The sequence below is a fragment of the Nerophis lumbriciformis genome, linkage group LG30 (assembly GCF_033978685.3).
Source record: "Nerophis lumbriciformis linkage group LG30, RoL_Nlum_v2.1, whole genome shotgun sequence".
NCBI lineage: Eukaryota > Metazoa > Chordata > Actinopteri > Syngnathiformes > Syngnathidae > Nerophis > Nerophis lumbriciformis.
The window spans coordinates 27201701-27215086 of NC_084577.2; the positions used below are offsets into that span (position 1 = coordinate 27201701).

The 13386-nt window shown below is 30.2% G+C and overlaps 1 protein-coding gene across 1 annotated transcript in view; it reads left to right on the forward strand.

Moving 5' to 3' along the window:
• Positions 1–261: 261 nt before the first annotated feature.
• cwf19l2 (CWF19 like cell cycle control factor 2) overlaps positions 262–13386 on the forward strand; it is a 75698-nt gene continuing 62573 nt past the window's right edge. The window contains exons 1-6 of the mRNA XM_061925407.1: positions 262–750; positions 3294–3404; positions 3837–3941; positions 4010–4132; positions 8338–8457; positions 11053–11146. Coding sequence (XP_061781391.1) covers positions 658–750; positions 3294–3404; positions 3837–3941; positions 4010–4132; positions 8338–8457; positions 11053–11146 — 646 coding nt within the window. The 5' untranslated portion in view covers positions 262–657. The remainder of the gene's footprint in view (positions 751–3293; positions 3405–3836; positions 3942–4009; positions 4133–8337; positions 8458–11052; positions 11147–13386) is intronic.

Below are 13386 nucleotides of genomic sequence, written 5' to 3' on the forward strand. Positions count from 1 at the left end.
GTTATAAGCTGTTATACAGTATATGCCTTGGGCTCTTATTTTGAAGGCGCAAAGAGCGGAAGTGGTGACACGCTGTGGCGGAGCGGAGTTTTGAAAACAAACGAAATAAGGTTATAAAAATGAAATAAATACAAATTAAAATAATAATAATGAAAAAAATAAAAGAAATAGTAAAATAAATAATAATAATAATAAAATAAACGAAATAAAGTGGCCCTCGTGTAAAGTGGAGCCTCCATGTTTGTTATTGTGTAGTTTTATACAGTATAGGGGACATGTATAAACCCTCGGTTACAATATATTTTTTATTTATTTTATTTTGGGGCAAACACAGCACAGAAGTCACACTACTGACGTAAAAGGTTTTACGACACCGCACACTAATGAAAAAAATAAAAACAAAAGAAATAGTAAAATAAATAATAATAATAATAATAAAATAAAATAAAAATAAAAAAACCGAAATAAAGTGGTCCTCGTGTAAAACTGGAGCCTCCATGTTTGTTATTGTGTAGTTTTATACAACATAGGCGACATGTATAAACCCTCGGTTACAATATATTTTTAATTTATTTTATTTTGGGCAAACAGAGCACAGAAGTCACACTACTGACGTAAAAGGTTTTACGACACCGCACACAAGTTTACGACACTGCCATGGCGGCTGACGGTGTTAGTTTTGAGAGCACGACCAACATCGCCGACCGCAGGGAAATTAAACGCCAGGCGCGGCAAGAAGCACTTGACAAGGTACTTTATAATCTACTCTTTATTCCGTTCAACCTGCGTCCCAACATACTTAGTCCAACCCTCACACGAGCTAACATGCTAACCGAGGCTAACAGCTAGCATGGCGGGGGTCGATAATTGTGCAGCATAACAGTAACTTTTATTGATTCTCCCTAACTGTAGAAGAGTATATATATATATATGTCGTTATCATGCTCAATATTGATTCATATTGTCTGCTGGACTGGCGTGTTGCTGTGACAATGAATACATGTGTGCAGACGCAGATAGGACTCCCTGCTGTTTGCCTGATGCAGACACAAGTAGGAGTCCCTGCTGTTTGCCTGATTCTTTATTCTTACACAACACTGTGCAGTGTCTCCATCTTTTATCTCGTTGCTCTCCGGCGGTGTTGACAGAGCTCGTCACAATCTCCCCAAACGTGTCTCATTCAATGGTTTGTGCTGCAATGTTTTGTAGTTTGTGCCCTTATGGTTTTTAAGTTATTCAGAAATACGTGTTCTGTCCAGTGACGTCATTCAGGCCGCCTACCCTGTCAACATCACACTAAACTTGCCCGCATTTGTTTGTGCTATTATAGTTTTTATGTTAATAATGTGTTATTATTGACAACAAGCCTCATAAAACAATAATGTCTATTGATCATATGTTTACGTGTTATGTCTATTGATCATATATTTCCGTGTTATTATGTCTATTGATCATATGTTTACGTGTTATTATGTCTATTGATCATATGTTTACGTGTTATTATGTCTATTGATCATATGTTTACGTGTTATTTTGTCTATTGATCATATGTTTACATGTTATTATGTCTATTGATCATATGTTTACATGTTATTATGTCTATTGATCATTTGTTTACATGTTATAATGTCTATTGATCATATGTTTACATCTTATTGTGTCTATTGATTATATGTTTACATGTTATTATGTCTATTGATTATATGTTTACATGTAATTATGTCTATTGATCATTTGTTTACATGTTATTATGTCTATTGACCATATGTTTACGTGTTATGTCTATTGATCATATGTTTACGTGTTATGTAGTGATGGGTTGATGAGGCGTCATGAAGCGTTTCGACACATTGCAAAACTGTATTGATACTGTGTCGATACTGTGTCACTAAATACTGACATCTGCTGGACATTAAAAATCCCTACAGGCAACCTATGGACCGACTCAACTGACACTGATTTGATGCCCTAGTACAGGGGTCACCAACCTTTTTGAAACCAAAAACTACTTCTTGGGTACTGATTAATGCGAAGGGCTACCAGTTTGATACACACTTAAATAAATAAATATATTGTCATTTGTAAGTTACACGTAAGTGTGATTTAAACAAGAATAGCTAAATAAATAAATGTATATATATAAAAAAAAATGGGTATTTCTGTCTGTCATTCCGTCGTACATTTTTTTTTCCTTTTACGGAAGGTTTTTTGTAGAGAATAAATGATGAAAAAAACATTTAATTGAACGGTTTAAAAGAGGAGAAAACACGAAAAAATTTAAAATAAATTTTTGAAACATAGTTTATCTTCAATTTCGACTCTTTAAAATTCAAAATTCAACCGACAAAAAGAAGAGAAAAACTAGCTTATTTGAATCTTTTTGAAAAAATTAAAAAAAGAATTTATGGAACATCATTAGTAATTTTTCCTGATTAAGATACATTTTAGAATTTTGATGACATGTTTTAAATTGGTTAAAATCCAATCTGCACTTTCTTAGAATATTTAACAAATTGGACCAAGCTATATTTCTAACAAAGACAAATCAGTATTTCTTCTACATTTTCCAGAACAAAAATTTTAAAAGAAATTTAAAATACTTTGAAATAAGATTTAAATTTGATTCCACAGATTTTCTAGATTTGCCAGAATAATTTTTTTGAATTTTAATCATAGTAAGTTTGAAGAAATATTTCACAAATATTCTTCGTCGAAAAAATAGAAGCTAATATATTTATTATTCTTTACAATAAAATAAAATTTTTTTTTACTTGAACATTGATTTAAATTGTCAGGAAAGAAGAGGAAGAAATGTAAAAGGTAAAAAGGTATATTTGTTTAAAAATCCTAAAATCATTTTCACACTAAACTTGCCCCCATTTGTTTGTGCTATTATAGTTTTTATGTTAATAATGTGTTATTATTGACAACAAGCCTCATAAAACAATGTCTATTGATCATATGTTTACGTGTTATGTCTATTGATCATATATTTACATGTTATTATGTCTATTGATCATATGTTTACATGTTATTATGTCTATTGATCATATGTTTACGTGTTATTATGTCTATTGATCATATGTTTACATGTTATGTCTATTGATCATATGTTTATGTGTTAATATGTCTATTGATCATATGTTTACATGTTAATATGTCTATTGATCATATGTTTACATGTTATTATGTCTATTGATCATATGTTTACATGTTATGTCTATTGATCATATGTTTACATGTTATGTTTATTGATCATATGTTTACGTGTTGTTACAATGTTGTTTTTGCAGGCCAAGCATGGTTATGAGAAGGAGGAGAGGAGGAAGGAGCTGAAGAGGCAGCGAGGAGAGGACACTTGGATGCTTCCTCAGGTGACCGACAGACTGAAAGAAATAGAAGAGGTAAGACACCACTTGAATATTTCCTCTTCAATATCACTTTACATTCATACTTGGTGAGGAAGCTATTGATCTTATTGACTATTGATCTCTTCCCCAAGCCTGAAATCAATCAATCACCTCTGACACATCAGGTGTAGTTCACAAAATCTACATTTCCTTTTGGCACCACGTTTATTCTCCACACAGTTGTTCTACACACGGACATGTTTGGAAATAATTTTAACGCTCTCGTTGCCTGCTGGCAATTACTCTGCCAGTTGTCAGCTAGCTATTAGTGCGCTAGTTGTCTGCCAAAATATTCCATTTCTAATGAATGAATCATTCTTACCTATTTCATTGAGCAGAGTGGGGCGATCCAAGAGGGATTAAACAACCAAGTGTGTTGTTTTGAACCTGGGAGGATGGAGATGATATCTGTCACTTCCTCCGCAGGAGGTCTGTGTGAAAAGCAAAAAGAAGAAAGAGAAGAAATCCAAGAAAAAGAAGAAGGAGAAGAAGGAGAAGAAGGCAGCAGATGTCTCAAGTGACAACTCAGATGTAAGTTCCTTCATCAAGTCATCTTTAAATGTCCTCATTTCTTCTTCTTCTTCTTCACTTCTCACCAGGACTCTGCTGACGAGTGGGTTGAAGCTCAGCCTCAGCCTCAGTCTCAGCCTGCCAAGGCCTGGAAAGTTCCAGACAAGTCCAAAGCTGCAGAGACCGAGGGCGACTCCACTCAGAATGTGCAGGTACTTTCCATGGGTCTGCTGGAACACCAACAGTGTTTATTGAATATGTATTTAATGGTCTAATACTTATTAAATATGTATTTAATGGTCTAATACTTATTAAATATGTATGTAATGGTCAAATACTTATCAAATATGTATTTAATGGTCTAATACTTATTAAATATGTATTTAATGGTCTAATACTTATTAAATAATGTATTTAATGGTCTAATACTTATTAAATATGTATTTAATGGTCAAATACTTATTAAATATGTATTTAATGGTCTAATACTTATTAAATATGTATTTAATGGTCTAATACTTATTAAATATGTATTTAATGGTCAAATACTTATTAAATATGTATTTAATGGTCAAATACTTATTAAAGATGTATTTAATGGTCAAATACTTATTAAATATGTATTTAATGGTCAAATACTTATTAAATATGTATTTAATGGTCTAATACTTATTAAATACGTTTTTAATGGTCAAATACTTATTAAATATGTATTTAATGGTGTAATACTTATTAAATAATGTATTTAATGGTCAAATACCTTTTAAATATATATTTAATGGTCAAATACTTATTAAATATGTATTTAATGGTCAAATACTTATTAAATATGTATTTAATGGTCTAATACTTATTAAATATGTATGTATTGGTCAAATACTTATTAAATATGTATTTATTGGTCAAATACTTTTTAAATATGTATTTAATAGTCAAATACTTATTAAATATGTATTTAATGGTCAAATAGTTTTTAAATATGTATTTAATGGTCTAATACTTATTAAATATGTATTTAATGGTCTAATACTTATTAAATATGTATTTAATGGTCAAATGCTTATTAAATATGTATTTAATGGTCTAATATTTATTAAATATGTATTTAATGGTCTAATACTTATTATGTATTTAATGGTCAAATACTTATTAAATACGTATTTAATGGTCAAATACTTATTAAATATGTATTTAATGGTCTAATACTTATTAAATATGTATTTAATGGTCAAATACTCATTAAATATGTATTTAATGGTCAAATGCTTATTAAATATGTATTTAATGGTCTAATACTTATTAAATATGTATTTAATGGTCTAATACTTATTAAATATGTTTTTGATGGTCAAATACTTATTAAATATGTATTTAATGGTCTAATACTTATTAAATACGTATTTAATGGTCAAATACTTATTAAATATGTATTTAATGGTCTAATACTTATTAAATACGTATTTAATGGTCAAATACTTTTTAAATATGTATTTAACGGTCAAATACTTATTAAATATGTTTTTAACGGTCAAATACTTTTTAAATATGTTTTTAACGCTCAAATACTTATTAAATATGTATTTAATGGTCAAATACTTATTAAATATGTATTTATTGGTCAAATACTTTTTAAATAGGTTTTTAATGGTGTAATACTTTTTAAATATGTATTTATTGGTCAAATACTTATTAAATATGTATTTAATGGTCTAATACTTATTAAATGTGTATTTAATGGTCAAATACTTATTAAATACGTATTTAATGGTCTAATACTTATTAAATACGTATTTAATGGTCAAATACTTATTAAATATGTATTTAATGGTCTAATACTTATTAAATAAGTATTTAATGGTCAAATACTTCTTAAAGATGTATTTAATGGTCAAATACTTATTAAATATGTATTTAATGGTCAAATACTTTTAAAATATGTTTTTAATGGTCAAATACTTTTTAAATATGTATTTAATCGTCAAATACTTATTAAATATGTATTTATTGGTCAAATACTTTTTAAATATGTTTTTAATGGTGTAATACTTTTTAAATATGTATTTATTGGTCAAATACTTTTTAAATGTGTATTTAATGGTCAAATACTTATTAAATAAGTATTTAATGGTCAAATACTTCTTAAAGATGTATTTAATGGTCAAATACTTATTAAATATGTATTTAATGGTCAAATACTTTTAAAATATGTTTTTAATGGTCAAATACTTTTTAAATATGTATTTAATCGTCAAATACTTATTAAATATGTATTTATTGGTCAAATACTTTTTAAATATGTTTTTAATGGTGTAATACTTTTTAAATATGTATTTATTGGTCAAATACTTTTTAAATATGTATTTAATGGTCAAATACTTATTAAATATGTATTTAATGGTCAAATACTTATTAAATATGTATTTATCGGTCTAATACTTATTAAATAATGTATTTAATGGTCAAATACTTTTTAAATATGTATTTAATAATCAAATACTTATTAAATATGTATTTAATAGTCAAATACTTATTAAATATGTATTTAATGGTCAAATACTTATTAAATATGTATTTAATGGTCTAATACTTATTAAATATGTATTTAATGGTCTAATACTTATTAAATAATGTATTTAATGGTCAAATACTTATTAAATATGTATTTAATAGTCAAATACTTATTAAATATGTATTTATTTGTCAAATACTTATTAAATATGTATTTAATAGTCAAATACTTATTAAATATGTATTTAATGGTCAAATACTTAGTAAATATGTATTTAATGGTCTAATACTTATTAAATAATGTATTTAATGGTCTAATACTTATTAAATATGTATTTAATGGTCTAATACTTTTTAAATATGTATTTAATGGTCTAATACTTATTAAATATGTATTTAATGGTCAAATACTTTTTAAATATGTATTTAACGGTCTAATACTTATTATGTATTTAACGGTCAAATACTTATTAAATATGTTTTTAACGGTCAAATACTTTTTAAATATGTTTTTAACGCTCAAATACTTATTAAATATGTATTTAATGGTCAAATACTTATTAAATATGTATTTATTGGTCAAATACTTTTTAAATAGGTTTTTAATGGTGTAATACTTTTTAAATATGTATTTATTGGTCAAATACTTATTAAATATGTATTTAATGGTCTAATACTTATTAAATGTGTATTTAATGGTCAAATACTTATTAAATACGTATTTAATGGTCTAATACTTATTAAATACGTATTTAATGGTCAAATACTTATTAAATATGTATTTAATGGTCTAATACTTATTAAATAAGTATTTAATGGTCAAATACTTCTTAAAGATGTATTTAATGGTCAAATACTTATTAAATATGTATTTAATGGTCAAATACTTTTAAAATATGTTTTTAATGGTCAAATACTTTTTAAATATGTATTTAATCGTCAAATACTTATTAAATATGTATTTATTGGTCAAATACTTTTTAAATATGTTTTTAATGGTGTAATACTTTTTAAATATGTATTTATTGGTCAAATACTTTTTAAATGTGTATTTAATGGTCAAATACTTATTAAATAAGTATTTAATGGTCAAATACTTCTTAAAGATGTATTTAATGGTCAAATACTTATTAAATATGTATTTAATGGTCAAATACTTTTAAAATATGTTTTTAATGGTCAAATACTTTTTAAATATGTATTTAATCGTCAAATACTTATTAAATATGTATTTATTGGTCAAATACTTTTTAAATATGTTTTTAATGGTGTAATACTTTTTAAATACGTATTTATTGGTCAAATACTTTTTAAATATGTATTTAATGGTCAAATACTTATTAAATATGTATTTAATGGTCAAATACTTATTAAATATGTATTTATCGGTCTAATACTTATTAAATAATGTATTTAATGGTCAAATACTTTTTAAATATGTATTTAATAATCAAATACTTATTAAATATGTATTTAATAGTCAAATACTTATTAAATATGTATTTAATGGTCAAATACTTATTAAATATGTATTTAATGGTCTAATACTTATTAAATATGTATTTAATGGTCTAATACTTATTAAATAATGTATTTAATGGTCAAATACTTATTAAATATGTATTTAATAGTCAAATACTTATTAAATATGTATTTATTTGTCAAATACTTATTAAATATGTATTTAATAGTCAAATACTTATTAAATATGTATTTAATGGTCAAATACTTAGTAAATATGTATTTAATGGTCAAATACTTAGTAAATATGTATTTAATGGTCTAATACTTATTAAATAATGTATTTAATGGTCTAATACTTATTAAATATGTATTTAATGGTCTAATACTTTTTAAATATGTATTTAATGGTCTAATACTTATTAAATATGTATTTAATGGTCCACAGAGAGAGGAGTGGATGACCTTTGACTTCCTGGCCATGAAAACCACGTCCACTGCCGAGAGGAGAGCTGAGAAGGAGCGACTAAAAGAAGAGGAGCGGACCAAAGCCCAGGCCATTGAACAGGTCTTTAGTTACTTCACTTACTTAGTTACTTCACTTACTTTAGTTACTTTCCCACTACTGTGTGATGCATGTGTTTACACCCACTCCCACGTGTGCATGATTCTTCTCTTAAAGTACTTTTTGTCTGCCATTTGTTGGCACGGTGTCCCGATCCCATATTGATATTGGCCTGATATCAGCAAAAATACCAAGTATCGGTTGATATCGGCTCACATGTAAAATGTGCGATACAAGCCGTCCTGCAGAGTGTTTACTTGTGTGTGATATCATGTGCGATACAAGCAGTCATGCAGTGTTTATTTGTGTGTGATATCATGTGCGATACAAGCAGTCCTGCAGAGTGTTTACTTGTGTGATATCATGTACAATACTAGCAGTCCTGCAGAGTGTTTACTTGTGCGGGATATCATGTGCGATACAAGCCGTCCTGCAGAGTGTTTACTTGTGTGTGATATCATGTGCGATACAAGCAGTCGTGCAGTGTTTATTTGTGTGTGATATCATGTGCGATACAAGCAGTCCTGCAGAGTGTTTACTTGTGTGATATCATGTACAATACTAGCAGTCCTGCAGAGTGTTTACTTGTGCGTGATATCATGTGCGATACAAGCAGTCCTGCAGAGTGGTTACTTGTGTGTGATATCATGTGCGATACAAGCAGTCCTGCAGAGTGTTTACTTGTGTGTGATATCATGTGCGATACAAGCAGTCCTGCAGAGTGTTTACTTGTGTGTGATACCATGTGCGATACAAGCAGTCCTGCAGAGTGTTTACTTGTGTGTGATATCATGTGCGATACAAGCAGTCCTGCAGAGTGTTTACTTGTGTGTGTGTGATATCATGTGCGATACAAGCAGTCCTGCAGAGTGTTTACTTGTGTGTGATATCATGTGCTATATATATATATATATATATATATATATATATATATATATATATATATATATATAAATAAATAAATAAGCACACATTTTCTTCTATTTTACTAAAGTCATTTACAAAATGTAAACATAGTAAGGAAAAAAAAACATTTAAGAAAATAAATGCAAAATGTTTTTAAAATAATAAAACATAAATAAACTATTTAAAAACACAAATTAAAATTACTTATTACAAAATGAAAAAAAGAAATCTTAAAAAAAACTTTTGGAAAAATAATGAAAAATGTAAATGTAAAAAAATATATATTTTCATTACAAAATTAATAAATAAATCAGTAGAGAAATAAATTATGTTAAAAAATACAAAACATGTTTTTAGAAAATAAAATAATTAAAAAAATAAAATGAATAGTAAGATATAGGCTACTAGGATCTAGCAGTTACACAACCGGTAAGCACACAAGACATACTGTATGTAATGAAAATAATAATAATACCGTATTTTCCAGACTATATATGTATATAAGCCACACCCACTAAATTTTAAAATAATACAATATTTTCCATATATTAGCCACACTGGACTATAAGCTATGAGTTAGTTACACATAAATATTTTGTAAATGTTTATTTACATACCTTAATTGTTTCTAAACAATGTCTGTAACACGGCAGTAAAACGGAAGATCAAACAAAATAGAAGTCATGGTCATGGACCCACTAGCGGCGCAAGCTAGCTCTCCAATCAGCTAAACAGACACAATAACTCCACGGTGACGTTTTGGTGAATTTACTGAGGAATTTGTAAATATACAAACAACAATACAAAAATAATCCATTGTAAGTTAATAACACTAACACAGACACTCGTAAACGTGTTAGCATTTTAACAATACTTCTTTACATTATAATAGCATGTGCTAATATGCATGAAAACACTCACACATGGGACGGTTTAGTAAGTAAGAATTGTTTTAGTTATATTGTAAAACTTACAAACGTTGCTTGGAGCGATTAATGAAGAATCCATACGAGTAGAAACGCTATTGACGGCCCGACCTGGTACGTTTAAAAAAAAAAAAAGTCTAAATAGAAAGGCAATTCAGCCACTGCAGCACTTTTTATTTTGTAATATTTACTTTATAGCCAGCCGTCACGAAGAAAAATCCAATAATTAATCGCACCGTTTTATAAGCCGCAGAGTTCAAAGGGTAGGAAAAAAAGTAGCGGCTGATAGTCTGGAATTTACAGTAATAATAGTTGAACAGTATTGTAGTGTAAAACAGCACTTTGGTCAATATAAACAAGTATCAAATAATTATAGTTGCATATTACTTACACATACAAAGTCTCCAGTAACAAACGTGTCCGCAACACTCAACTTCTTGACCTTTTTAAAATGTATTCATTTTTTGTGATGTAAAAAAACAAACTGAAGAATTATTGTGGCCCCGAGATGTCGCCTAAAAATGACCACTCCACTTCAAATTAAAGACAGTTCTAGACAGTTATAATAATAAATATGTTAGTGTTTTTCATACCTACCATTGTTCTCTGTTTGACTGATTTCACCTGATTAAACCTTTTTTAACAAAATAAAAGTGTGTGTGATATCCGGCTGCTATTGTATCGGTATTGTAGCAGACGTGTAAAAGTTGTATCAGCACACCCTTAGTTTTTAGCGGCAAGTTAAACACGAGTTTGGTATTTTCAGGCAGGTCTGCACAAACTGGAGCTGAACCCTTACTGGAAGGACGGAGGAAGTGGACTGCCCCCAGTGGAGAGTGCTGGTACTGCGGCAAAGAAAGGTAACAACTGTGGCTTCTCTCCATTGCAAATAGCCTTTTTTTTCTATTCTATTCTGTGGATCTATGAACGTCTTCTTTGAATGGCTCATTTTCAAAGCACTGAATGCAAACGTCGCCTGCTCATTTGTCATTTTTTTCCCTTTGCCATTCATCCTCCAAATGTTGCTCTTATAGACTTCCTGCGGCTCAGACAGACCTTGACTAGCACGATTACGCATGAAGACCATGAGGTCTGACAAATGAATTGATACTCGTCACATCCACAGATTATGAACGATACTGGCTTCAGCTATTATTTTTATGTCCAGTCCTAAAGATGTCTTTGTAGGAAATAAATGTATGAAACACGTCTCTAACTCTTGAACCTCATAACGGTTTGTTTATGATGTAAATTTGGCCGATACCAATATTGATGTGGTACGATATCACCAGGAACCATATACAGGTAAAAGCCAGTAAATTAGAATATTTTGAAAAACTTGATTTATTTCAGTAATTGCATTCAAAAGGTGTAACTTGTACATTATATTTATTCATTGCACACAGACTGATGCATTCAAATGTTTATTTCATTTAATTTTGATGATTTGAAGTGGCAACAAATGAAAATCCAAAATTCCGTGTGTCACAAAATTAGAATATTACTTAAGGCTAATACAAAAAAGGGATTTTTAGAAATGTTGGCCAACTGAAAAGTATGAAAATGAAAAATATGAGCATGTACAATACTCAATACTTGGTTGGAGCTCCTTTTGCCTCAATTACTGCGTTAATGCGGCGTGGCATGGAGTCGATGAGTTTCTGGCACTGCTCAGGTGTTATGAGAGCCCAGGTTGCTCTGATAGTGGCCTTCAACTCTTCTGCGTTTTTGGGTCTGGCATTCTGCATCTTCCTTTTCATAATACCCCACAGATTTTCTATGGGGCTAAGGTCAGGGGAGTTGGCGGGCCAATTTAGAACAGAAATACCATGGTCCGTAAACCAGGCACGGGTAGATTTTGCGCTGTGTGCAGGCGCCAAGTCCTGTTGGAACTTGAAATCTCCATCTCCATAGAGCAGGTCAGCAGCAGGAAGCATGAAGTGCTCTAAAACTTGCTGGTAGACGGCTGCGTTGACCCTGGATCTCAGGAAACAGAGTGGACCGACACCAGCAGATGACATGGCACCCCAAACCATCACCCAACCATGCAAATTTTGCATTTCCTTTGGAAATCGAGGTCCCAGAGTCTGGAGGAAGACAGGAGAGGCACAGGATCCACGTTGCCTGAAGTCTAGTGTAAAGTTACCACCATCAGTGATGGTTTGGGGTGCCATGTCATCTGCTGGTGTCGGTCCACTCTGTTTCCTGAGATCCAGGGTCAACGCAGCCGTCTACCAGCAAGTTTTAGAGCACTTCATGCTTCCTGCTGCTGACCTGCTCTATGGAGATGGAGATTTCAAGTTCCAACAGGACTTGGCGCCTGCACACAGCGCAAAATCTACCCGTGCCTGGTTTACGGACCATGGTATTTCTGTTCTAAATTGGCCCGCCAACTCCCCTGACCTTAGCCCCATAGAAAATCTGTGGGGTATTGTGAAAAGGAAGATGCAGAATGCCAGACCCAAAAACGCAGAAGAGTTGAAGGCCACTATCAGAGCAACCTGGGCTCTCATAACACCTGAGCAGTGCCAGAAACTCATCGACTCCATGCCACGCCGCATTAACGCAGTAATTGAGGCAAAAGGAGCTCCAACCAAGTATTGAGTATTGTACATGCTCATATTTTTCATTTTCATACTTTTCAGTTGGCCAACATTTCTAAAAATCCCTTTTTTGTATTAGCCTTACACAATATTCTAATTTTGTGACACACGGAATTTTGGATTTTCATTTGTTGCCACTTCAAATCATCAAAATTAAATGAAATAAACATTTGAATGCATCAGTCTGTGTGCAATGAATAAATATAATGTACAAGTTACACCTTTTGAATGCAATTACTGAAATAAATCAAGTTTTTCAAAATATTCTAATTTACTGGCTTTTCCCTGTATACTTTTATTATTATGTCGTGTGCAATGTCTAAAAAGGTTTGACCAAGTGAAATGAGTCAAACGGAGAAGAATTGTAGGTATGAAACACACTAACCTATTTATAAGTAACCTTCTGGAATAGACTTATTGTTAGAATAATTGTATCTAAGTTATCACAAAACTTTGTGTTTCAATGAGTTCCCGGCGAGCAGACAAAAGCTGTCTTT